Source organism: Notolepis coatsorum, assembly GCF_963971535.1.
Source record: "Notolepis coatsorum genome assembly, chromosome: 3".
Taxonomy (NCBI): Eukaryota; Metazoa; Chordata; class Actinopteri; order Aulopiformes; family Paralepididae; genus Notolepis; species Notolepis coatsorum.
This window is the reverse complement of record NC_140167.1, coordinates 181,750,356-181,778,207: the sequence shown is the minus strand read 5'-3', so window position 1 is coordinate 181,778,207 and position 27,852 is coordinate 181,750,356. Positions and strand designations below refer to the sequence as shown.

The following is a 27,852-nucleotide window of genomic DNA, read 5'->3' as shown; positions in this document are numbered from 1 at the left end:
TTCCTGCACAATAATTTTAATCTTATACCTACATTTACCATCTATATATTGTGGTAATTTTTCATCGGGTTTCCTCTTTATTACGAGGCTCAAAAAAAAAAAAAAAAAAAAAAAAAAAAAGAGTTTGACTGTAAGCCAAAGGGCGGACTTATTTACCCTAGGGTTCTTGTCTATGAAAATGAATAAGGCATTAGAATGTACCTATATCTAGCCATACATATTAGATGTCAATTTTGGTTTTGTTTCTAGTATAACAATTTTATGTTTTTGTATCTATTATTTACATTTTGTATTTGTATATAGGTAATTTTGACTTAAGAATGGACTCTTGACTGCAAAGTACTTCCTGGGTCAAACTAGACCTGATAGTAATTCAACACACCTGTGGATGATGTCACTTCCTGCTGTTCTTGATATAAAAACCATATTGTCTGTGAGAACATTTGCTAGCCATCAACACTGAAGAAGGAACATTACAGTTCCGAAACATGTTTGTTTCAGGCTGCGATTAAATTTACCAAAATCTGAGAGTGCTGGTCCAAGCGTATTGCTTTCTTTCAAATTATACTCGACGGGATTTCAGCACCCAGTGTTATAATTTGTGAGCGCAGTCTATCTTGACTTTTAATTTAAAAAGAAAAATCCTACACATTTTAGGAAACACAATTTTAGCGTACCTTTTTTACTAAGATCTATAGCAGCTTCCAGGAGGACTTCCAACTCTCCCTTTGGCAGGACTGGAACAACCCAGCGGGGCCTGAGGGAGAGCAAACATCCACATGAAGAGAGAGACAGACGCACTCACAAGCTAAACATTTAGTAATGGTAGTGCTGGATCACATACGTATGTATACGCGTGTGTGTGTGTACCTATTGATCATGTCATCCAGCTTAGCCAGGTCAGTGTGAGGGAATGCTGGCTCCTCCTCTTCCAGCTGAGGAGGTCCATCCCCCTGGCCGTGCTCGTCTGGCGGGCTCACTGGAGAGTTCTCATTGGACGAGTTAGGAGACGACGCCTAGAATAACCAAAGACCCATCAATCAGAAGAAGAAATATATACATAGGCTAGCCATTCCTATGTGTTGGCACGAGTGTGTTATGGTTGACACTCTTCCAAAACTTCACCCGTCCATTACTGTACCACATGAAGTATCGCCGCACCACGTGTAATCCTATTACTAGGGCTGGACAGCATACCATGAATATATTGATACAGACTAGGGCTGGATAAAAAAAAAGATAAGATAAATGATTTCCCGGTTCAAATAGATTTTTCCCATTTTAAGGTTCCGATATCGATTCATGAAATCTCAAGATCGGTCTTGTAATCGATGCCTTTTCCCGGGGATGTGTGAAGCTTTAACCCTGTTAAGGCCTCGCATGGCCTTTGGTCCTTCGCGCAACGAGATCTGGCCACACAAGACACCCAGTGACCCTCAAGTTGAGAAAAGAAAATAATAATTAAAAAAAAAAACCTTGGCGGGAGCTGCTCCACTGAAGGCTACGCCAAGCCTAAAGGCAGATGTCTGCTTGCATTTCAGATTAAAAACCTAGAAAGACGAGAGAAGAACTCTTCACCTGCGGTACATTCTGTCCAGCACCAACTAGATGCTTATGTTCCCGGTGTTACCTCTTCCTTCGGTCAATCCTCCTTCCAATTTGGACTTGGAAAATGGACAAATTGATCGCCCTCACTACTTTTAAGGACTCTATCGCAGAGTTGTTTACACACAACTGCTACTGTCACCCAGCCTTTTAACTGTAATTTGTCTGTTCTGCTTCATGTATTATACCTTGTAATTTTATTTGGTTGTTTGTTTGATGTGTATTTTAATTATTTCCCTTACCTCTGTGATGTATGTATCGTCGGTCTCTTTTCTATTTTATTAAAAGAAAATTGGCCCCTTTCCCCGTTACCCTTCGAGAGGCCCTTTTGTCCTCTCGCTAGGCCATCGTTGTGAATAAGAATTTGTTCTTAACACTTTAACTGCCACACACAAGATATCTCGGGTTTATTTTTATGTGGTTGAAAGCCAATCACGAGATTTCTCAGATTATTATTATTTACCGCCGGTGATCATATGTGGAAAAAAGTGCCCCCTATCGTCTCCCAGATGACATAAGGGATTTTGGAATGGACTCAATGAAAATGGATGGGGGAAAAAATTCGGTACTCCACATTTTCCAGTCCACTGATCCAGCCGGGGTTACCACAGTTCATTCTGGAGCCTCTGAGCCCCGCTGATCATGGAGTTCTACTGTATCGCGTTGGATCTATACACTTATCGATTTTTTCGAATGGTGATCAGGAATTGGAATATACCAGTTGGATACCATCTGATGTCAGGTAAGGAATCTATGTTATCAGTGTTAGGATAATCAGACAAATTTTGATGAAGTTATAAGCCGTTTTGTGAAATGGGCTCTTTCGGTTTCACTGTAAAAGTCCAAGAGGAAATCAACGCGGCGATTATCCGTGCGCGGCCCGAATGTGCTTGCGTGCACGTATAATATTGATCATCTAGCGTTTATTTGAAAACGATTCATAAAAAGGCTGACGAATATCAACGTTGTGGAATATTCCAGTAAAAGACGATGTTCATAGAATGGTCCAGAATGGGCTGTTTTTTTTTCTCAAAACGGGTGCTTTTCTAAATGCTCTGAAACGGAAATGACGCGCTAAAAAACCAATCTGCCTTGACAGCACTGACTGGAAAATAGTCTTTGATAAGCGACGGGCAGATTAGACACATAGCCATAATTTAAAACATAGATTAGGCGATATTAACGTTAACATTGAAGTGGATGGTGGCATCAAGGGGGTAAAAAGGAAAACCCGGCGTGGCACTCCAAGTGTTAATTAATCTGCCTGGTTAAATAAAAGTTAAAAAAAAAAGGAATAATTATAACATTCGCCAACGGCCTCCTTACAACGTGTTTGTTGTGTTTCTATAACCATGGCGGACAGCAATAACAGCACTGGAGATTATTTAAGGCTTCGGGGACTACGTCCGTCGTGTTTAGGGATGGGTACCGTTCACATTTGAACCGATACGGTACCGGTACCTGTGAATCGATACCGGTACCCAACGGTACCTTTTTTCTGTACTTTAGTCTCTAAAAATTTTATCTACCTACCTCAGTCATGAAAAAAAAATCCAAACTTCAAATAACTACACGTTCGACCGTTTTTGGCTTGCCATTGCCCGGACTGCTTTGTTGTTGAATCAAGTCAAATCCTAGGTAAGCGTATATTGTGCGTGTGAACGTTGACATGAAAAGAAAAAAGGTAAAAATTAAATAAAAAAAAGTGTAAAAAACGGTATCTCACGTGAATCGATACTCGGTAGTACCGACGTGTTTCGGTAAGTACCTTTAAAAGTACCGAATTAGGTACCCATCCCTAGTCGAGTTTTCGCCTTTCTAAAAGTGCTGAGGGGAAGTTCATTAAAGAAGGCATTGGCCATCCCGGCCCGTCTGCAGAATACGAAGAAAGAGTCACCTTCTCACAACCACCACTACTTCATAACGAACGCAAAGCAAGTTTAACTTTAGTCCAACCCATGATGTGGGGACTTTGGAATGGGGGGGAAATGTCCTGGCTGTCAATACCCGTCAAGTGTCAATAATGTAAACAGAACCTCTCAGTGCTACTACCTACTCCTGTAAACACACTACACGCGTGTTGTCCCGTTGCTGTATGCGCCCGGTGTCTTCATGGTGGCACGTTATGTGGATTTAAATCACTAACCAAATATATTCTGTTCATTTGGAATCCAGTGGTCGTGGAATTGGTTGTAAAAGTGTTCAGAGGGGAGAAACACTATTGGTACATCAGTCTCTTAACACTTTGAATGCCCATCACGAGAATTCTTGTTTTATTTTTTTATTAGCGATCTGAATTCATATTTCATCAACCGAGTCTACCGTTGGTAACCCTGCCCCGCCAGGCGCTCAGATGTGAAAAAAGCGCCCCCTATGTCTCCCAGATGGTAATGCACCATTTTGGATTGGACTCAATGAAAATGGATGAGAAAAAAAAAACTCCGGAATCCACATTTTACTTCTCACGCATGTAACCGGAGCCGATCAGATTCATTCTGGACCCTCAGCACAGCGTGTAATATGTGTTTTACAGTACACACGTTGGATTAATAAAAGGATCAATTTTTGGAATGGCGATCAGGAATTGGAATAATCCATTTGGATACCATCTGATCTCAGGTAAGGAATCTATTTTACCAGTCTTAGGATAATCAGACCCGTTTTCACAGAGATATAAGCTTTTCCCCTATAATGTGATATGGCTGTTTGACTGTAAGAGCGATCAGGAACTGAGAGAATCTATTTTCAGCGCGCGGCACCAGCATGCACACGTACACATATACTATCGATAATCTAGCGTTTATTTGAAAACGATTGATAAATAGGCCGAAAAATGACAACGTTCTAGAATATTACAGTACAGGGGCGAGTATCATGGAATTTTTTTTTCTTCGTGAAAACGAGGGCTTTTCAAAATGCTATAAAACGGAAATGAACCGATAAAAAACTATCCGCTTCGACAATGTTGACTGGAAATGAGTCATTGATAATGCGACGGGCAGATTAGACACATAGCCATAATTTAAAACATAGATTAGGCGATATTAATGCTAACATTGCAGTGGATGGTGGGCATTCAAGCACTAAATGTGCGCCCCCTGCTGGGCACTGAAAGTGTTAAGATTAAGCATTAGTTCTCCTGAGAATCTCTTTCGCATCTAAGCAAAATTGGTATTGTGAATGAAGGATCCCTGACCGAGTCGATATTGAATCGAATCGGAAGTCGCATCAAGACCTTGTGAATCGGAATTGAAGAAATCAGTGATGATACCCAGCCCTAACAGCCCATGACCCGATTTGGTCCATGTTAGTACGTTAAGTAAATGCATTCCTCCAGTGCATAGGTCGTTTCGTTTTATAGCCCTTTAAAGAGTTGAGATAAAATCAGCCTTTATTCATTCAGGCTAGGGCTGGGCAATATGGAAAAAAATCATATCGCGATAACGATATGATAATTTTATTTTATTTCTCGATATCGATAATTATCGAATTGTTATAAGTATAAAAAAAAAAAAAAAAAAAAAAAAAAAAATTTAACAACAGATTTATGTTTATTTTGCAGCAATTCTTTGTCATTGCCGCCATCTTTAGTGTTACATCCCCTCACACTCCAGTTCTCAGGCTGCAGCTGGTTTAAAAGCTAAAGTAAACCGGCTTCTCTGCTGGCTGTGGCTCCAGAGGAGTTGAACAGTTCTGGCTCTGCTAGTTTATTTTCGATCTTTTGGCGCTTTTTTGGTGGACAAACCACCGCACATGTGCACTGTGACTCGTGACTGGAGTCTAGTTCTGCTAGCACACATAGCCTACTGTGTACAGACGGTTTCAAAATGTATTTTAAATTAGAAAGCAAACAAAATAAATGGACAAGAGAAAAAGAAATCTGAATTTGGTCAGTATTGTCATTTGGACAAGCAAAGCCATTACTTTAAGTTGCAGGCAAGAAAGACAAGTCTGTCCACTGTCTCTGGTTTTAAAACTGCCCTGTTGCAGGTATAAAAAAAAAAAAAAACGATTTTTCGATTTTTTTTTTATTTCGATATTCGATATCGATTATTAAAATATATCGCGATATTTATCGTTATCGTTATATCGCCCAGCCCTAATTCAGGCGTCACCTTTTAGCTCAACTGAATGGAATACAAATTATCATTTTGACAGATAAAGATTACAAACATGTTGACGGAAGGCCAACACGATGGAGGGTGTGGTAATTGTGCACTGGTGTTAAAAAATATATATATAAAAGGTATAACTTAAGTCAGTGTTACCGAGGTAATGTGATAATATACCGTGATAGGGATTAATTACTATGTCAAACAGCACAGAAATCTTAGGTTAACTGTTGACCAACAGTCAATAGCCTCCGAGTTACAGCGAGCACAAGCTAACAAACTAAGCAGTCTTACATACCTCAGTTATTAGTTACATATATAGCCAATTCATTCATTGTCATTGGAATGCATATCTGTTCACATATTCATGTCAGCAATACAAGCTGATGCCCAGTAGGAACCATCATTTAACCACACAAATGTGTGCGAGTGAGTGAGAAGACAGGGGAGGCAGGGGTCTCTGCAGAAATGCCATTAAACAAAGCCATAATGTCAAGGTAACAGTCCTGGAGATATTCAAATGCCAAGTAATATTATTTTCATCCTTCTCCATCTCTTTCTCTGGAGAAGATTGAGACACACAAAGCAAATTGTGTATAGAAGACTTAGACTACACTTGTGTTGTATGTATTGTGTATGTTGGGGTGCCGTCAATAGATGTTGGTGTGTGTGTGTGGGGGGGGGGGTTAGGGTGAGATGTGTGTTTAAGCACCCTGCTGATTCTTCCCCTTGATTCCTTGCCTGAGTTATTGACTGTGTGTGAGCAATGGTGGTGCCGTCAGCAGCTGTGTGCGTGCACGCGTGTGTGCGTATGAGTGTGTGCGAGAGAGAGCTGCATAACTTGGGAAACGTGGGGGTGTGTGGAGAAGGCTCCTTCTGCTTGGCTGACCTACATAGGCAGCTTGCCTCTCACGTCTCAGCGCTGCTCATCTCTTACCAACGGAGGAGCACACGCACACACACACGCATGCACGCACACACATCCTTTATCTATCACTCAGGAGGCTCTGTTCATTGATGCCTCGCCTTAGCACTCGCTCTCTTTTCCGCTCCATCCTTCCATCCCCTTTCCTCTCCTTGGGCATCCGTGTGTGTGGCTAGGTATGAGAGCTGACTGTTGAATGGAGACAACAGAACTGTGCTGCAGTGTCTGGACTCCTGCGGAGAGACAGACACACACCACTCTCTCCCTCCGCTGGTTTATTTAATTACGCATCTCTATTTACTACTAAAGGTGCCGATGGCCTTGTTCTGTGGCCATTCCTGCAGTAATACCCTGTAACAGACTTAATACATGGACCTAATGAAAACAGATAGGAAGGGAGGAAAGGGAGCTAGACTGAAGGAGCAGCCAACGGAGAAAAACCAACAGGAAGACAGAGGAGAAAGACGGGAGGAGGGTGTTGAGCACACAGAGGAGGAGCTCAGACAGGAGGACCAGACAGGAGAGAGAGAGAGAGAAAGAGAGAGTTTAGACCTGGTTCTGTGGCAGCGGGGGCTGGCTCTGGGCATCGGGCGCCTGGCCCTGACCCTGGCTGTCGTTGCCCCCCACCGGAGAGCCACGCGTGGTGGCCGTCATGCTCGCCACCGGGCAGATCTTGGCAATCTTGGCCTCTTAGGGAGCGCTGGCCAGGAGGGAAATCACAGCCGCCTCAGCCGCAGAGCAGAGGGATGAGAGCACAGCCGCCTCAGCCGTAGAGCAGAGGGATGAGAGCCCGAACGCGCGAGAGAGGGACACAAGCACCTGAGGATCTGGATGGGCCGCTGAGACCATTGCATAACCTGGAACAAAGAGGGGGAGAAAGGTTAGCCCGACTGGTGGCCCGGCTAGTTTAAGTGGAACACAAGACGCTAGAGAGACATTTTACCATATTTCTTTCTACACATTTTCACAATATGCATCTCATTTTCCACTTTGGTTTTCTATGGCCATTTTGCAGTTACTGAATAGTACAAACCAGCTGGTAACAATATACAGTGTATTGCAGTCAGGTAGAGCTGCCGCGATTACCGCATTACCGCGGTATCGCTGTTACATCACGGCCACCGCAGAGTAGGCTGAATACCGCGTCACCGCTGTTTTTTATAATAATAATAATAAATTATCCTCCTCTCGTTGGGCTTGCGGCTCTGCAGATATACCCTACTCCTCTCTCGAGGTTCCAAGCGACCCTATTGGGTACCAGAAAAGTCACGTGAAACATTGCAGACCACTGATTGGTCAGAAGAGAGTCGCGTCACACGTTGTAGCGTCATGCAGTGTGTTACCACCAATCGGCAAGCGAGTATTAGGTTTTTACTTCCTGAATGTCAGATCATCACAACACGGCTAATAACGTTAGCTTTAACTCTCCGCCGGAGTGGACTACGATCGCTCCTAAGGAGTACTAAACGAGACATAATGATTTTACTGTCTGCAACGAATGTTATAATAAAAGCCCTTCGTTCTATACACTTGTCTGATTGAAAACTTTATTAACAGACCGCAGAATGGGACAACTCGGCACGCTCTGAGCAAAGGAAGGAACTGAGATATGAATAGAGTATTGCTTGCCTTGCTATTGTCCGGTAAATACGCTGATGTTATTGAACGTATAACTATATAATGTTAATGCCACAAAACGAATGCCTTTATTATAAAGTAGTAACTTTATAGTAATAATAATAAGAAAGGGTCGGGGGGGTTAGGGGTAACCACCCCTGCCCGCGACACAGAGTGAACGGCGCACGACCAGAGGGTAAACTTCGAATCCGTGTTTCACTTTCAATAACTAATGCGTGCTTGCCGAATCCCAAACAATATTCATGCTGCAAAGTCATCCTCTAAAAATAGACATTTAGACTAGAGGCAGGCTATATGCTATAAAGAGTAGACTACTACTAAAAAAAAAATGCATTCAAACTTTTATTTTTTATTTTTTGTGTGCATGCCGGTAATAACCGCGGCGGTATGAAATATTTTGCAAATTTGTGCGGTAAGGAAATAATCAATACCGCGGCAGCTCTACAGTCAGGTACATAAATATTTGGACATGGACACAATTTTGTCTCTGTACACCACCACAATGTCTCAGTACACCACCACAATGTCTCTGTACACCACCACAATGGACTTGAAATGAAACAAGATGTGCTTTAAGTGCAGACTTTCAGCTTTATTCCAAATCAGGTGAACAGTGTAGGAATTACAACAGTTTCTACATGTGCGCCCTCTCTTTTAAGGGAGCAAAAGTAATTGGACAAACAATCATAAATCAGTAATTTTTAATACTTGGTTGCAAATCCTTTGCAGGCGATGACAGCCTGAAGTCTGGAACCCATAGACATCACTAGATGCTGGGTTTCATCACTGGTGATGCTCTGCCAGGCCTCTAGTGCAACGGTCTTCAGTTCCTGCTCGTTCTTGGGGCATTTTTACCTTCAGGCAGGGACCGAAACTAAAGCCCGCCGCCCGCCAGGGGCGGTCTGTTTTTACCTTTGGCGCATGACACTTAGAGGGCTGCCCGCCGTGTGGCGTGTAGACGTGTAGTTCATAACGATACTCTTGTGCGAGTACAGATTATAGCCGCGTCTTTTTTTTCTCCGCCGCGAGATCGTTAAAAAACTACAAGTCCCACATTGCACTCAAGTCAACGGTCCAATCACAGTAGAGTGACGTGACTGGTTTCACGAGAAAGAAAGCAAATGACTAATCGGAAGCTCTCATTTGGCTTGTTTACTTCCGTCTGCTCTAGTCTATATCGGACCTCCATGAGCTAACGTTACTGTTTAAACAATGACCCAGTCAACTATTCACTTTTAGTTTAATACATGACGAGGCATTGTCTAACGGTATCTAGCTGGCTAGCTACTGATAGCTGCTGATATCAACAAATGCTCCAGCAATAGTCGACTCGAGTGCTCCGTTCCCTCGTTAGCTAGCTCACGTTAAATCCATCTGTCCCAGTAAACTAAATTGTCTTAACCAGGGGAGGAAACTAACTTTTTGGCTTACCAGCCAACTGGCGAGTATCTGATTTTTTTTACCAGCCAAACAGATTTTTTACCAGACAAAAAAAATCGCTAATTGTGATAATTACTTCTTTGTATGTCAAGCCGCGTCAATGTTGTGTATGCATCTGGGTAGGCACACTGTGCCTTTAAGACAGCACGGTGGTCTTACGACAGTGCTGTGAAGTACCGTCAAGTGTTGTGGTAACGTCAGTTGGGTTGGTGTGCTGTTGTGCACAGTGCACTGGTTGAGCTAGCCCCTTTCGTGACTGCGATGTGCAAGCCAGGGGCTTTTGAGCATGAAATAAAATGTCTAACCTTACGTCGTAGTCCGGTGCTTTTTTGGAAACATTATAGTCGTAACAGATACACCTAGCTGGCTGCTTTGAGCACACGGGGCTAACGTTAGCTAGCAAGCAGCTATAGCTAAAACGCTAACTAGAAGCTAACCACTGTATACAGTTCCAGTAGACTAACATTACACCTCTGTGATTTAAATGTGTCCTTAGTAACTTATACTCAAGGGTTGTACTAGGGTTGGATGCAGTTCCCCGTTGGTCAGTCTGTCTGTTTTCCATCTTCTGCTGTTTAACGTTATCTGTTTGCGAGTGCTCCTGATGGCTAGCCTAGTACCGCAGGACTTTTATTATTATATGTCCGCGGGTTGGCCAGTACTGTGCAAACGTTTATTAAACATTATATGTCCGCGGGTGGTCTTGTGCAGTGCTCTCGTGGCACTGTCAACTAAAGCGAACACTCAGAAGACGCGCACCGTTTGCCAGTGCAGTGATAATGTTTTATTTTTTTGTATACTCGCCAGCAGGGGAGGAAAATAACTTTTTGGCTTACCAGCCAACTGGCGGGTATCTGATTTTTTTTACCAGCCAAACGTAAAAAATACTAGCATTTGGCCAGTAAAGTGGCCTAATTTCCTCCCCTGGTCTCAACGTTATCTACCGGGCTAGCAGTAGCTACAGATAGCTCCTGATATCAATGTCTTATAACATTGATTGAATGCGTATTCTAGCTGAGGGCATGTTGAATGTGATTTGACAAAATAACCGTAATGTTAAATAGGGTCCAGCTGCATCGCCGGAGAATCCTTGCATGCTGAATGTAGGGTCTAGCTGAATATAGGGTCTAGCTGCAGGGCCGGAGAATCCTTGCTGGAGCTGGAGGCTACTCAAGTATACACACAGACAGTGGAGCTGTTTGCAGATAGCAAGCATTTTGACTTATTGCATGGTGGCGATGTCTCGCAGATAATACAACTACAAGTATGATTATATAATATATATTTTATTAAAAAAAAAAATTATATAATATATATATATATATATATATATTTTTTTTTGTAATCAAAAAAAATTTGGCAGGTAAGAAATATGCTTGGCGGCAGGGGAGGAAATTAGGCCACTTTACTCGCCAATTGCAAGTATTTTTTACGTTTGGCGAGTAATTCATGAAGAGCACTCGCCAGTCTGGCGAGTACTAGTAATTACAAAACAAAACAAAAAAATCATTCTGCAATCTGCTGATTCGCTCACTGGCACAAACCGAACTCTGACTCCCCCCTTGATTCCTCCCATTTGCGCCACATAATAATCAGACCATAACCAATGAACATCATCGTTGTACAGATGCGCTCTAAGCTCCTCCAATGAACACTGATTTTCTAGAAGATGCCGCCCATCTAGGGGAAGTGGACAGACCACTGCGCGCAGACCTACAAACTCCTGCCACCGGCAGCCGGCTTGACAACGTAGACAAACTTACAAAAACACATCAGTGGATGAAAATAATTGCATGTAGAGTCGTCGCTTTCGGATATCAGTGCGGTCTGACATGGGGGCGAACAACAGCACGCGACGCGTCTCCTTCGAGTCGGATGAGAATGACAAGTCAACCAGCATTAGCCGGCTAGCTACCTAGCATGTAACAAGCTACCATAACGCGCATTCAACATAGTGGACGACTATACTGAGCGGCGTTGCTTAAATGCAGCCGAGTGACATTTTATTATTACCGGGTTTCCCCCCATATGCCATATCACCACTCGCCCATATGCCCTTCACAACGGTGATGTTGTCATACTTGGCATTCAGAATACACCTGCTGAACCCCTAGCGTTGTCGATTCGGTTCCAATGTATTGTCATCTTACAGCACAAGTACAGTACAACCAGAATACATTTGGCATACAACCAGAGTGCAAATGTAACAAGTCAAGTTCAAGTTGTTTTATTTAGCTATTACATTACAGTGAAATGCTTGGTTCTTTCACTGCCCAACTCAGTTCAACCTAAACCAGCCCAACCCAGTATTGATTGATTGATTGAAAACTTTATTAACAGATTGCAGATTGGGTACAATACAGTACAGCTCAATACACACAATTGTTAAGGGGATGCAGACCAGAGAAGGACTTTCGTCTTGTTTACATCAGGGTCCCCCATTTCAGTCCTGTTTGCTTAATAATGCCTTGTCCACTTCCTCCACACTCCAATATGCCCTTCAACCCTGCTCCTGTCAAACCTGCTCTTTCCATTCCCTCCATCATGTCCCCCCTTTCTGATGAATATTTCCTGCACTTAAGAGTCAGACACACATTCCTAGTAGTTGAGCTGTGATGAATGAATGAATGAAAACTTTATTTAACAGATTGCAGAATGGGTACAGTACAGTACGGCTCAATACATGCAATTGTTAAGGGGATGCAGACCAGAGAAAGACTTTCGTCTTGTTTACATCAGGGTCCCCCATTTTCAATTCATTTTCAATTCATCATTCAGTATAACCTAGACCAGCCCAACCCAGCATCTTTCACTGCCCAGTTCAGCCCAACCCAGTCCAGTATAGTTCCCTCTTTCATGTTAATATGTGATTTAATGATGTAATATTTTGAAGAGTAGAGACAGTGTGATTAATTTGCTATGATTGAAAATCAATTTAGACGAAGACGTACAAAGAAGTAATTATCACAATTAGCGATTTTTTTTGTCTGGTAAAAAATCTGTTTGGCTGGTAAAAAAAATCAGATACTCGCCAGTTGGCTGGTAAGCCAAAAAGTTAGTTTCCTCCCCTGCTTGGCGGGTAGACTCTTCCCATCTACCCGCCACTGGCCGGTGAGTCAAAAAGTTAATTTCGCTCCCTGCCTTCAGGTATGTCTTCAGCAAGTGAAATGCATGCTCAATTGGATTCAGGCCAGGTGATTTACTTGGCCATTGCATAACATTCCATTCTTTGCCTTAATAAAACTCTTTGGTTGCTTTCGCAGTATGCTTCAGGTCATTGTCCATCTGGACTGTGAAGCGCCATCCAATGAGTTCTGCAGTATTTGGCTGAATATGAGCAGATAATATTGCCCAAAACTAGAGCTGCCGCGGTATTGATGTTTTCCTTACCGCACAAATTTGCAAAATATTTCCTACCGCCGCGGTTATTACCGCACGCACACAAAAAATTTAAAAAAAAAGTTTGAATGCATTTTTTTTTTAGTAGTAGTCTACTCTTTATAGCATATAGCCTGCCTCTAGTCTAAATGTCTATCTTTAGAGGATGACTTTGCAACATGAATATTGTTTGGGATTCGGCAAGCACGCATTAGTTATTGAAAGTGAAACACGGATTCGAAGTTTCCCCTCTGGTCGTGCGCCGTTCAATCGGTGTCGCGGGCAGGGGTGGTTACCCCGACCCTTTCTTATTATTATTACTATAAAGTTACTACTTTATAATAAAGGCATTCGTTTTGTGGCATTAACGTTATATAGTTATACGTTCAATAACATCAGCGTATTTACCGGACCATAGCAAGGCAAGCAATACTCAATTCATATCTCAGTTCCTTTCTTTGCTCAGAGCGTGCCGAGTTGTCCCATTCTGCGGTCTGTTAATAAAGTTTTCAATCAGACAAGTGTATAGAACGAAGGTCTTTTATTATAACATTCGTTGCAGACAGTAAAATCATTATGTCTCGTTTAGTACTCCTGAGGAGCGACGCCGATGGTAGTCCACTCCGGCGGGGAGCTAAAGCTAACGTTATTAGCCGTATTGTGATGAGCTCTGATCAATGGCTGACATTCAGGACGTAAAAAACTGCAGGACGCTCCAACGTGTGACGCGTCTCTCTTCTGACCAATCAGTGGTCTGCAATGTTTCACATGACTTTTCTGGTACCCAATAGGGTCGCTTGGAACCTCGATAGAGGAGTAGGGTATATCTGCAGAGCCGCAAGCCCAACGAGAGGAGGGTACTTTATTATTATTATTATAAAAAACAGCGGTGATGCGGTATTCAGCCTACTCTGCGGTGGCCGTGATGTAACAGCGATACCGCGGTAATCGCGGCAGCTCTACCCAAAACACTTCCGAATTCATCCTGCTGCTTTTGTCAGCAGTCGCATCAATAAAAAACAAGGGAACCAGTTCCATTGGCAGCCATACATGCCCACGCAATAACACTACCACTAACATGCTTCACTGATGAGGTGGTATGCTTTGGATCATGAGCAGTTCCTTTCCTTCTCCATACTATTCTCTAGTCATTCTGATACAAGTTGATCCTCATCTCATCTGTCCATAGAATGTTGTTCCAGAACTGTACAGGCATTTTTTGATGTTTTTGACCAACTCTAATCTGGTCTTCCTGTTTAATGGTTTACATATTGTGGCGAACCCTCTGTATTCACCCTGGTGAAGTCTTCAATTGATTGTCATCCACCAGTTGTTTTAAGAATGTACCAAACAGATGATTTGGCCACACATAATGTTTTTGCTATCTCTGATGTGTTTGTTTAGATTGTTCAGCCTAATGATGGCTTGCTTCACTGATGGCTGAACCTCATATTGATAGTTGAGAGCAATGGCACATTTTTATCCTTGTAAATTAAATAATGAGGTAATAACACACCTGGCCCTGGAACAGCCAAGTGTCCAATAATTACTTTTGGCCCCTTAAAAAAGGGGATGCACATATAGAAATGGTTGCAATTCCTGTTCACCTGATGTGGAGGTAAATACCCTCAAATTAAAGCAGACGGTTTGCACTTAAAGCCAATCTTAAATCATTTCATTCCAATATGGTACAGAGAGCCCAAATGATAAACTGTGTTGATGTCCATTTGCGGTCCCTTAACCAATAGGCCTAAGAGACATACAGTGGTTTAAAACATTTTATCTTACACTTAAGTAAAAGTACTCTTGTTGAAAGTATCAGGATCAGGAGTGTCAGGGTGTCAGTGTCGGTGGCGAAAGTTATGAATAGAAATCAAGGGTGGATTGTGCAAGAGAGTATATCACCACCGTCTCCCTCGCAGGCATATTATGATGAAATTCAAACCAGTGATGATTGTGCCGTCCTGTGTGCAGTTGACAACTGGATGTTCCTGGCTATGTGCAGGGGTTACGGTGCCGTCAGGAAGTGTCTCTGGAGCCCGGTCCACCATCCGTGGATGGCTGAGCCCAGGTATGTTCCCATCAGATCAGCTGCGTACCTGGCAGAGCTCGGGCTAAATGACAGTGTGTGACGTTCAGTGAAACATGATGCGGCCTGCCAATTCAGCACTCGGCCGCCCGGCAGACTGTCTAATCAACAACACGCCATCCGTATAAACACAGGCTTCTGGGCGGCAGCATTAAGACTACGTCATGTGGACTACGACCCGAGGTGGAGTCATGTCTATATTTTTGAAGAATAGCCTAATCCTGACGATGGCGAATGCGATAGAGGCAAAAAGGTATGAGGAAAGTAGAAATCCAAAAGGAAACATACAACCGACTAGGGCGGCTAGATTGTGGCAAGAATCATTAATCAAAATTATTTTGGTCGATACCGAAATCACGACTATTTAGCTATATATATATTTCAGATTTCCTTGAACTTTAAATATAATTCAACTGAAAAACTAAAACATGACCAGGATCAAAGTCTTGACCTGGCTTAAAAAGTCAATTCTCGTGTGTTCATAATTGTGATTGAAAGTTTATCTTGATTAATTGACCAGGCCAACTACTGACCAGGGGGACAGTGATTGGGCCATGCAAAATAAATGGTTTGGTTCTGGTTGCCGACCGACCCTGCCGATTTAGGTGCGACCCAAATTTATTTTATGAGTTTAACATTTTTTTTTTTTTTTGCAATAAAGTTTAGTTAAATCTTAGTCAAAAAGTGCAGTCCATGTCAATAATGAGAATATATAAAAAGCAAGTATTTCACAATATTTGCACAGCTCTGACATCAGGATATTTAGTGAGTAGTATTTAGGGGTGACGTTTTTAATACTACTACCTTTGTACATTGTACTTTTTTAGTACAGAGTCTTTGTATTTTAACCTTTAGTATTATGGATATTAAACATGCTGGCAGAGTACATGCATCCATGTTGTCGTGAAAATGTTTATTAAATAAAGAAATTCCCTATGCATAGTCGCATATAAATTCCCTACCTACCCATGGCCTTAACACTTTGAGTGCCAACGATGAGATTTCTCGTTAGTTCATGCCAACCGTTGAGTGCCAGCCGACGAGAGATCTCGTTTTTAAGTTATTTTTTTATTATCGATTTCCATAAATGTTTCATCAATCTAGCCTCACGTTACCAGTGGGGATCTGTCTGAACTCGAACAGGGAAAATACCACCCCCCTATCTGCACCCCTTTGGATTGGATTGAATGAAACGCATGGAGAAAAAAAAGTCCTGCTTCCACATTTTACTTGTCAGGAGACGATCGAAGTCATCGCCCACCACCAGAACAGCGGAGAATGTGTGTTTCCCGTACCCAGCGTTGGATCAATAAACGCGATCGATATTTGGAATGGCGATCAGGAATTGGAATAATCTTTTTGGAGAACATCTGATCTGAGGTAAGGAATCTATTTTACCAGTCTTGGGATAATCAGAACTATTTTCACCTATATATCAGCGTGTGCCATATGTGTGTGTGCGATCAGGAAATAAGATAATCGATTTTTCAGCCCGCTTCTATAGCGTGCATAAGTACACATATACTATCGATAATCTAGCATTTATTTGAAAACGATTCATAAATAGGCCGAAAAATGACAACGTGCTTTTGTGTATTCCAGTGTATTCCAGTAAAGGGCGATTATCACAGAATCTTCTGAAATGTTCTGGAAGTTTCAAGAAACTAGCGTTTCTTGGTATGGTATATCTTCTGAAATGTTCTGGAAGTTTCAAGAAAAAAAACGAGAGTTTCTTGGTATGGTATAAAACGGAAATGAACCGATTAAAAAACAATCCGTTTCGACAATGTTGACTTTGGACAGTCTGTAAACACTTGAACACATTATCTGCATCCAGAGACTGCCTTTTTCACATCTGAAACGACGCATCTGTGGCTTGGCTTGTCAAGTCATATTACGAACCCAATGTATTTACCATCTCCTTGAAACTCGCTTTTTCATTTGTATGGATAGAAACCATTTATTTCCCAATGTACCTAGTAACTAACTGCCCTGGTTCAGTCTCGTCTCACCGCCGTTCACGGTCACATCTTTCCAAAGTTTTCTCCACTAAGTTAGGCTAAATCTTCATAGGTTACAACCATGCAGTGAAGCATAGAGAAAAGGAAAGTGAAAGACTGACTATAGCGCAAGATTCATAACAGGCGTTGCATAATTGAATATCACTCTGTTGTCTGGGACACATGAGGGCCGTTGTCGAGGCCACGTGCACGATAACGTCGCCATATCGACCAATACTTTCCTGCAAACAAAACAGAGACCAATGCCCCTGTATACATGAATGGGACTTAAATAGGATTATAGGTGTATAGTGGACTCTCCCTCAGAATACTCTTAACACAGTATGGGATATGTAGTTGACTTTGAGTGTTATTTTGTCCAGTCAGTGAGGGTTCAAAGAAAATAATCTTGTCACTGTAAGTGAAAGTACAGATAGTTGCCATTTCATTGACTTTCTCCACTCCAATTGTACTATAGTAGTCAATGGAAAAATCAGATGGGCAAAAGTCACTGAACTGCACCTATTTGTACTTACATGTATAGTGACGGGACGATTTTCTTTGACTACACTAGCAAAGACAGTATGTGTAAAACATGATGCACAGAATTTTTTCTTGCAACTATAGATAGACCACTGATAATATTGTTAATATTCTCTTCCATGTTTCTTTAATCAAAAGAATTTTAATTAAATAATATTAAAAATCCTTACACAGTGGATTGAGTAACCTACCAAGACTTTTGGTTTCTGATACATTTATTTTGATATAGACATTGCCCAGAAATTCATTAAGACAGCATTTATTTTGCTTTGGCTTTTAAAAGGGGGCCTAAAAACATTTATTTTTAACACTTTCTCTGCCAAGGACGCCTAAACTCGTCATTCTCCGCCATGCTCATTCTGCCAATGACGCCGTAACACGTCATTAAGATCAATATTTCAAAAATCTGTGATTGCAATCATATTTCTCCCCCGGAGACTTGAGATCTGTTGATCCCCTCTCAACTCTCCAACGGTTCAAGAGCGCCATCTGGTGGCCGATCGGCGGATCGCCCAAACCATTCCAATTCGGTCCGATCACTCACTAATAGTCCCGGGACTCGAGCTAGACACAATGGATAGCAATCCGTTACCAATAACTCGATAAACAACATGATTTGGACATATATACTATTATACAACCTGGAGATGGATCGCATATTTCAACATCCCATAATAGGAATATTTTTGCTCCACGCTCATCGCCCAACGCTACGAGGAAGCTACGGTGAGTTTCAGCATTTTTTTTTTAACGTGTTCGATACAAACTGCAATGATCATATCACCCACACTAGATGAATCATCTAACGTTGGCCACGGAATTATAAACGACCCCCCCCCCCATCCGGTCAACATCAGATGATAAGTAGTAACTTCTAGAAGCATGTCCATTTGAATTTTTTTTATCTTGCGCCGATCGCTATCAAACTGTATACAATCATCAATATAATGCATTTAGGGCTATAAATCACGTTCTGCAGAAAGCTGCAGAAAACAATAAAAACACTTATACTTTAGACCGTATTTTAGTATGAATATGTGAATGAAAAAGTATAACGTTGCTACACCCTGAACAATAGATACTTGATGTTGAATGGGCCATAGTAATGTCAATTTAGCAATACAATTTTAAAAGTTATAGCCCTACAAAGAAGGGGAACTTCTCCATAGACAAATAGAGCTGGCAGAGGATGGTATAATGATGTACATAAGCCTGGTGAAGAAAGTGTTAACGCTTTTGCCTGAATTTCTCTTTTACTTTTATTTGTTACTTCTATTCATTTTATTATTATTTTATTTTATTTTACTTTTATGTTCTTCCATTTCATTGGTTGTTATTCATTTTAATTGTTTTTATTCATTTTAATTGTTTTATTCATTTAACTTTTTGTCTATATCTCCTGTAGCACTCTGAGATTCTTGCGAATATAAAGTGCGGTACAAATTGAATCTATTATTATTATTATTATTATTTACTGCATACGGTATTAAATTGTGAATCTTGGTGAAGCCACTTGTAAGATAATTTGGTGTTTGCCTGACAGTCCATGAAGTATAGCCTATATTGGAATAGTGATGCAGAATAAATAGTGTTGAAAAGGTGGGGGGGAATTGAAGTCTCTTAATTTCCTTGTGGGTGACTTTTCTCAGCCAAATAGGAGATTTGCTCAGGCAATAGCAAGTCGTTTCCCATCATTCATGAGGTTCTGCAGTAGGTGAAGAACTGCAAGTGCCTCCGTCCCGGGAGCGTGTATCGCTTCCGCAACGGAATTCGGTTTCCGGGTCCCTCTGATTGGCCGCGACCCCCACGTGACCCGCCCCCCTATCGACCGTGGACGTGCTCGCTTCCTCAATTTATACGCATGGAAGTATTGACTGAATGAATGAATGAAAACTTTATTTAACAGATTGCAGAATGGGTACAATACAGTACGGCTCAATACACACAATTGTTAAGGGGATGCAGACCAGAGAAAGACGTTTGTCTTGTTTACATCAGGGTCCCCCATTTTCAATTCATATAGAACGACGCGATATTTTATTTGATTGTCATGACAAACCAATTACATAATCCAACATATGTGTAAAGGCACAACATATTCCAGTTAACGGTATCTTTTTTTAATGATTTGTTACGGCGCAATCAATACTTCCATGCATTCGGGAGTCGGGACCTCCATGTTTGGGGGTATTCATCAGACAAATCGGATGCGGGGATTCGGCTCCCATCAGGCGGGCAAGAACTGCGGGTTTTCAGCCTCTCCCATCTCTCCTGGAGCTTAAGGGGGAGCTTAGTATTCCTGCCGCGGAGGAGGTGGCTACAACATCAACACAGAGTGACTACATGCAGTCACTGTGTGTTGGTGTAGCCAGCGGGTAAATCGCGTTTTTTTTATTTGTTTGTCATGACAAACCAATGACATAATCCAACATATGTGTAAAGGCACAACATATTCCAGCTAACGGTATATTTTTTTAATGATTTGTTACGGCGTAGTCGTTCTATATGAATTGAAAATGGGGGACCCTGATGTAAACAAGACAAACGTCTTTCTCTGGTCTGCATCCCCTTAACAATTGTGTGTATTGAGCCGTACTGTATTGTACCCATTCTGCAATCTGTTAAATAAAGTTTTCATTCATTCATTCATTCAGTCAATACTTCCATGCGTATAAATTGAGGAAGCGAGCGAGTCCGCGGCCGCTCTGCCAATTGTGTGTATTGAGCCATACTGTATTGTACCCATTCTGCAATCTGTTAAATAAAGTTCTCATTCATTCATTCAGTCAATACTTCCATGCGTATAAATTGAGGAAGCGAGCGAGTCCGCGGCCGCTCTCTGCCTAGGGGGGGGGGGGGGGCGGGTCACGTGGGGGTCGCGGCCAATCAGAGGAACGAGGAAACCGAATTCGTTGCGGAAGCGATACACGCGTCCCGGGAGACTTCCGTAGCTCACGCCGACCGATCTTCAGAGGAAGTCGGAACAAAATTCGAAATTCGTCATGCGCTTCAAACTGCGCCGATCTGACTCATCTTGAATGAGCGTGATGTGTGAAAGCACTTCGCATCGTGGGGTGGATTAGGAGGACCGGGTGACATCATTAATGGGGGTGGCCATACTTAATGCAGTCCTCCCCAATAAAAGTTGAAAGTCTGCAAACTCAGTCATTGTTCGGTTTCAAATCCAATGTGCTGGAATACGGAGACAAAAACAACTAGTAATGTTTCACTGTCGCTAGACGCACAGACTGCACTATAAAGGAACGTGAAAGTTCCTCTACACATCTTCCCACGGACTCTTGCTCTTTTATTCACCCTCAGAATGACAACTAACTATTTTCACCTATATATCAGCGTGTGCCATATGCGTGTGTCTGTGTGTGTGTGCGATCAGGAAATAAGATAATCGATTTCAGTCCACTTCTATAGCGTGCATAAGTACACATATACAAGTTCAAGTTTCAAGTTTCTTTAATAGTTGTCATACAGAAGTACAGAATACTTTTATACTAAATGCTTCTTACTGTTACGCTCCAGAGACTGTGCTAGACAAGATAAGTGTGAAATAAAATAGTATAGCATGTAAAATAGAAGTAAAAATAGAGGTCACAGTGTTCAGTATAGACATGTACAATGTTCGATGCAGAATAGAAGTAACTGAGTTACCATACAATATACAATATACTATGCAATGTACTAATATACAATACTATATAGTGCAAAGCAGAAATGGGATGAGGTACAATTTAGGTACAATTTACAGTAAGGTGTACGAGTTGTAGTGCAAATCCTTTACCAATAAATATAAAGTGTGTTCAGGTGATCTAAAGTGTGGAGAGTGGGTGCTGCAGTGTGTTGTTTGTTTAAAGTGAGTGTGTGCGTGTGGGTGTGTGTGCTGTGTGCATTTGATGGTTGTTGCATAGTGTTTATTGTTCGTTGAGCAGCCTGATGGCCTGGGGATAGAAGCTTCTTCTGAGTCTTTCTGTGCTCGCCTTGAGACTCCGGTATCGCTTGCCTGACCGCAGCAGTTCAAAGAGGGAGTTGTTCGGGTGGCTGGAGTCCTTGATGATTCTCTTAGCCTTACCCCTGCACCGCTTGTTGTAAATGTTCTAGAGGGTGGGAAGCCCCCTTCCAATTGTGCGTTCGGCTGAACGTGTCACTCTTTGTAGTCTGCTACGGTCTTGTGCAGTGCTATTCCCAAACCAGGAAGTGATGTTGCCAGTCAGGATGCTCTCTATTGTACATGAGTAGAAATTCTTAAGGATCTTCTGACTGACTTGGAACTTCCTTAGGCGCCTGAGGAAGTAGAGGCGTTGTCGTGCCTTCTTCACAACACTGTCAATGTGTGTGGTCCATGTCAAGTCCTCGGATATGTGGGCTCCGAGGTACTTGAAACTGTTCACTCTCTCAACCGGTGCCCCGTCGATGCTGAGGGGGCTGTAGTCCTTGACCCCCGACCTCCTGAAGTCCACAATCATCTCTTTTGTTTTGCTGACGTTCAGGGAGAGGCAGTTCTCCTGACAGATTCTCTACCTCTTCCAGGTAGGCCCTCTCGTCATTGGCAGAGATCAGGCCCACCACTACTGTGTATCGATAATCTAGCATTTATTTGAAAACTATTCATAAATAGGCCGAAAAATGACAACGTGTTTTGTGTGTATTCCAGTGTATTCCAGTAAAGGGCAATTATCACAGAATCTTCTTGAAATCTTCTGGAAGTTTCAAGAAACTAGCGTTTTTCAAAATGGTATAAAACGGAAATCAACCGATTAAAAAACAATCCGTTTCGACAATGTTGACTGCAAACAAGTCATTGATAAGCGCCGGCCATATTAGACACATAATTTAAGATATAGTTTATGCGTTCGCAAATATGAGAGCTCTGTCATTGAAGTGGGTGGTGGCACGCAATGGGGTTCCGGGGCACAAAAACAACTAGTAATGTTTCACTGTCGCTAGACGCACAGACTGCACTATAGAGGAACGTGAAAGTTCCTCTACACATCTTCCCACGGACTCTTGCTCTTTTATTCACCCTCAGAATGACAACTAACTGTACGAACCCAAATGCACAAAATCATTGTTGAGCCTGCTCCATAGTCAAGACAGCAGCTATGTGGCTGCTTTATGGGAGGGGGGGAAACAGTGGCTGATGAGGAAGTGGACGTTTTTCCACAACAAAGTACGAGTATGCTATGCAGAGTAAAAACCAACTGCAGCAGTGTAGAGCATCCATTCATTTTACAGTCTTTGGTTCCTGCACCACAGGTGCTAGTGAAGTTACTGTTAGTCTCCAGAGAGAGAGAGAGAGAAGTAAAATGTCACGTTTGAACAGCACAACACACTGACACCACTTGGGGCTTTGGACACACACACACAGTACACAGACTACACACACACCGATTGTCGATACTCTGCGGCCTACGCTATAAGGCTGACAAACTGCAGTACGGTTGCCGTCGGACACAACTAAATTATTAAATTCCTCAGTAGCTCCCATAAGGTTGCCATTTTTGTAAGAGCTACAAGTGGGAAGAGAAACTAAACGAGTGAGCCCAACGCACATTAGAATGCCAACCTAAATCATAGGAGGGTAATCAATAATGTGTTCTGCAGATTATCATAATGTTACATCATCACATTTTGTCTTTTGGGCACTAAAATCAAGGCGGTATAGTCCAGTTCCCCTACTCCGTTTCCCTCTCTAGGATTGTTACTACTGGCTGAAAATAGTCAATACATCAACTTCAACATAAATTACAAGATCAAATAAGTACTAGTGTGCAAAAGAGCTGTTATTCATCTCCAGTGATGAATTTCTGATGAATACTGTATTGCCTTCAATTGAAATCTGTTCCAGGCAGAGCTTTGCTCAAATCAATCAAACAAACGCCTTTGTTCAGTACAGTGAAAAGAATTCCCAAATCTACTGTGTAATATTCACAACATCAGACACACGCCAAGGAGAACAGCAACACTAGTGGGAGAGGCTCTGTGAACATATAAGATCTGTAAAAAATGCATTTAAACACAGCGTGAAGGCTGTTAAGCGTGGGCCGGAGTCACCGCTATCTTCTGACTGGAAACAAGAAGTGGAAAAGGTGTGATGCGATTACAGTGAACTTCGCCACAGCCATAAAACTCTGCCTCGACCATTCCGGTGATCACAGTCAACATGTCAGTTAGGCGCCGCGGAGGGAAAAAGGCCATGACTTGGTGGATTTCAGACAAGATGGGGAATTTCCTGCGGTAACCATGGGATCAGTTGGCAAGGAAGCCAGACAGTAATTTCTCATCCCTTTCTTTTTCTTGTCCAGATAGACCTCTGCACTTACCGCCCTACAACATAGCAGGGTAGATAACAAGGGCATCTCTTCGACCTTAGAACCATGCAGCTAATTAAATAAAATATATTTTTTTATTTTATCTATGAATATGAATAATCTTTCCAATGGCAAGTGACCCAAGAGCCCAAACCCTTACGTGAATATCAACTACGCTCAAACCCTTACGTGAATGTCAAGTAAGATTCTCTGAACTCCGCGACCAGAGCAGGTCCAGTATGCTTCACAATCACAATATGCAGCCTGACCCCCTTGCAAAGCCCAACTCCAGAGGACACATGAGGCCATGAGCCATAATGATGAGCATTGTTTATTCGCCCCTTTCTCTATCCATCTGAATACTGGCTGCAGTCATTCCACTACCCAGGAACACCCATCGCCTCGCTACTGTCTGTCATGTCAATACTGACCCATGACTGGACGTAGGCCTAAACACCAGAACTGGACAAGGTCTGACTGCCTCTACACACAGAACTGGGGTAAAAATGATGCTTAACCATGGATGTGTGTCTAAATATAAACAGCTGCAAAAAGTCAGGGATATCTGGCTGGACCAGACTAAGTAGATAAGGTCATGTGTGCAAATAGATTCATATTATCATGTATATTAGCCAATGGGTTAGTAGTAACCTATATTATAGGTTAATATAATCAATGTTAGGCTTGTCCTCAACTAAAGAAATTCTTAGTTGACTAATGGTATTAGATTTGTCAACTAATCGATTAGTTGATTTCATTGACAAATCTGTGTGACATGCAAAAATGCTAAAATGACCTCTATAAATCTCATGTTTACCAGAGATGTCCTTGTCATTTCCCAGGAAATAACTCGTTCCACGTGGTAAAAAAAAGCATTCAAATCGACAAACTAAATCTTGGTAGACTAAGATCAAACCGCCTAATCAATGTATATTTTAGGTTAGTATGAATTTACTAACCTATAAATCATTTGACTTTTGGCAAGACAAAAATACGTGAGTAGACAGATCATTTTGAGGAGATGAGAGCATGATTGTTGCAACCATTAGGGCAGTCAATTTTAGATTTGACAATGCAAATAGTTGATGTTATATGGGGATGTTGTGGGGGTGTTATGAAGATATACTTTGCGGTTGGAGGTAGTGCAACTTTGTCATTTCCTGAGTTCTTGCAGGTGGCCATTTGACAATTATCTGGTTCAATATTTGACATTAACAAACAATGGTCGCCCATCTGTAAGTGAATACACGATACGATGTATATACGATGCAGAAACAAAACCCCATTAAATACAGTGCAGATAGCCAGCCAGCGCTACCGTTGTTAGCTAACGTCACTACTAGCGTTCATCATCGAAGAGGCTATGTTACTTTGAGTTATCAACATTATATTTATCAGTGAGTTTTACAGTGACATCTATACGGGGTGCTGCTGTCACTAACATCCAGGCAGGTGCAGCAGCTATCTGCGGCCTGTTCGACTGTGAACCGGCTTAGAAAAAGGAAACTGTTATTACAATACAAGCCAGACTACGTTAGGGTCGGCCATACGTTGGCCTGCAGTGTCCCTGTGAGAATTGTCTTTAACCTGCATAAGAGAAAACCTTGATTACATAACAATCGTTTATTAAAGTAAATAAGCCCCGTTTACTAATGTTAGCAGCTGGCCTGCAAGGCGATCCGCCCCGGCAGAGAGAGAGAGAGAGGAGAGAAGGCAAGGCCTCGTCGTCCAAAGCCCGTCTCACTGACACACACAGCAGGCCTGTGATCTCCGTCCGGTCAGGCCTGCTGGTAGTATTATTAGTTGCCTAGCCACAACGTTATATAGATAGTTGACACAAGCTCTCCCACAACGGCAGTCTATAAATCCAAACAAATACTTACATTAACTTACCTCTTAACTAACGTTATTGTCCAAGTAAGTTATGGCAGTGAACAACACAATAATTCCCCCCAACGAACAATCGTGCTAGCTAGCATTAGCGAGGAGACACTACTACCCGGGGTGGGGAGAGAAACAGCGGATGCTAACGTTAGCTAACAGAGCGATAATCAAACCCCGCATCAAGTCTGTTCTTTATGACAAGAGGCTAGCGGCAGCTAATGCGGCACCAGGAGCGTTCTTATAGCTATAGCCGATCTAAACAGTTAACAATGTCAACTTAATAATAATAACGTCACCCCCAGCACACATCAACCCAAACTAACAAAACGAGCTAACGACTGTTTGGATTCGTCTATTTCCTGAAGTTGAATTCAAAGAGTCTCTCTCAATTAGTTTTACTGCTGGAGGGGTAAAAACAACATCCATACAATCATCATCTCTCATCATGGCAGAGTCATTCAAGCTGTGTTGTTGTACGGTTTACCTATCATGCCGCTTTGACAAATACCCCCACGGACGAAATACAAGTAATCTAGATTATTAGGAGACCCGTACTAGTTATAGCCAAATCCCCGACAACTTGTAAACATGAACAGCTTATAGGGTCAGGAATCACTTGCTGCTAGCTAACATGTTAGCTTGGCAGCTAACATGGTCTGGTTTTGCCTGTAAACGTCGAGACCATGAATTGCATTTTAATTTGTTAGTCGATCTCGTTCCGTTAAATGGCGTTAATGGTCACAAGACGAGTTAGCTAAAGAAAACAAACGGCTGCAATCGACTTACATAGCTAACAATCACACGTCAGTTGCAGAAGAAACGTTACCTGGCGTTGTGTTCTACCAGCTGACGCTAACGTTAGTGTAGCAACCAGCTAACCACCAGAGCTATGGCTATAGCTAGTTAGCTAACAACTCACCAGGAATTTGATAGGACTTCCCCCTCTTATTCACCAGCTACGTCCAGCCGAGAGAACGATGGTGTCGTCGTGTATTACATAAACGTGGGGCCTCTATATCAGCCGGCTGGTTCGTATGAGACAAAACTGGTAACCCAGAAAGATCTGATTCCGACGGGGATTTTTGTCCAGCTTTTTGGGTGTTTTTCCTGCGTCACCGGCGCTGGTTGTGCAGCCCCCCCGAACTCTATCTAGTCCGATCTCTCTCCGGGGCTTGTCACTTCTCTTCGGTCCCACAGCAGTCAGTCTGTCACACAACTTGAATCACCTCAACATGGCGGAAGCGCAGTCTCTGACACACAAACTGTTCCTCAATAAAGCAGAAGCCTCCGAACTCCACAACGGTCAACGTCGCCGGTCAGACAGCCTCGTCCTCCTTCCTCCTGCTACAACAGAGAAGACATCAGCAAATGGAGCACGACGGGCTGCATGGAATAGACAAAAAAAATCCTTGGAATATTGATGACTGATTCCTGATCCAGAGAGGATTTTCGGCTCCGTTGTTTAAGCCATACCAGGCCAGAATGTTGTTGAAAAGCGAAGGAAGTTGGACAATTTCACATAGCGCCTCCTATCGTATCGGATAATCACAGCCGTTTGCCTGCTGCTATTGACTTGAGTTCTCCACTGTCCTTCTATTCACTATAAGTTCTAGCACAATGTGTAAGAATGTTCTCTCCCCACCGTATGTATAGTTCTCTCCAACCAACCCACCCCCTCCTAATGTACAGTCTCCTGCCCATCATATGTATACTCTGTCAGGATCTATGGGTAACAGTACTGTATATTTGCATATCGTATATGTCACAAATGTAACAGTACTAAATACCTGTATGTCATGTATGTCCCTATGCCATAAATGTCATGTATGTTGTGTATGTCATAAATGTCACTAGGAATTGAAAATGGGGGACCCTGATGTAAACAAGACAAACGTCTTTCTCTGGTCTGCATCCA

At 42.3% G+C, this 27,852-nt stretch overlaps 1 protein-coding gene across 4 annotated transcripts in view; it reads right to left on the bottom strand.

The window, feature by feature from the left end:
• The window catches only part of usp9 (ubiquitin specific peptidase 9), a 153,263-nt gene extending 125,788 nt beyond the window's left edge, over positions 1 to 27,475 (bottom strand). For 3 of the 4 annotated variants that reach the window (XM_084309461.1, XM_084309463.1, XM_084309464.1), the window contains exons 1-4: positions 26,857 to 27,475; positions 7,195 to 7,499; positions 871 to 1,016; positions 678 to 757 (exon numbers count right to left, since the gene is read on the bottom strand). In XM_084309461.1, the coding sequence (XP_084165587.1) occupies positions 678 to 757; positions 871 to 1,016; positions 7,195 to 7,296 (328 nt within the window). In that variant the 5' untranslated portion in view covers positions 7,297 to 7,499; positions 26,857 to 27,475. Of the gene's footprint in view, positions 1 to 677; positions 758 to 870; positions 1,017 to 7,194; positions 7,500 to 26,763; positions 26,796 to 26,856 lie in introns of those variants that run through there. The other variant, XM_084309462.1, reaches the window with a different exon arrangement.
• Positions 27,476 to 27,852: the final 377 nt, after the last annotated feature.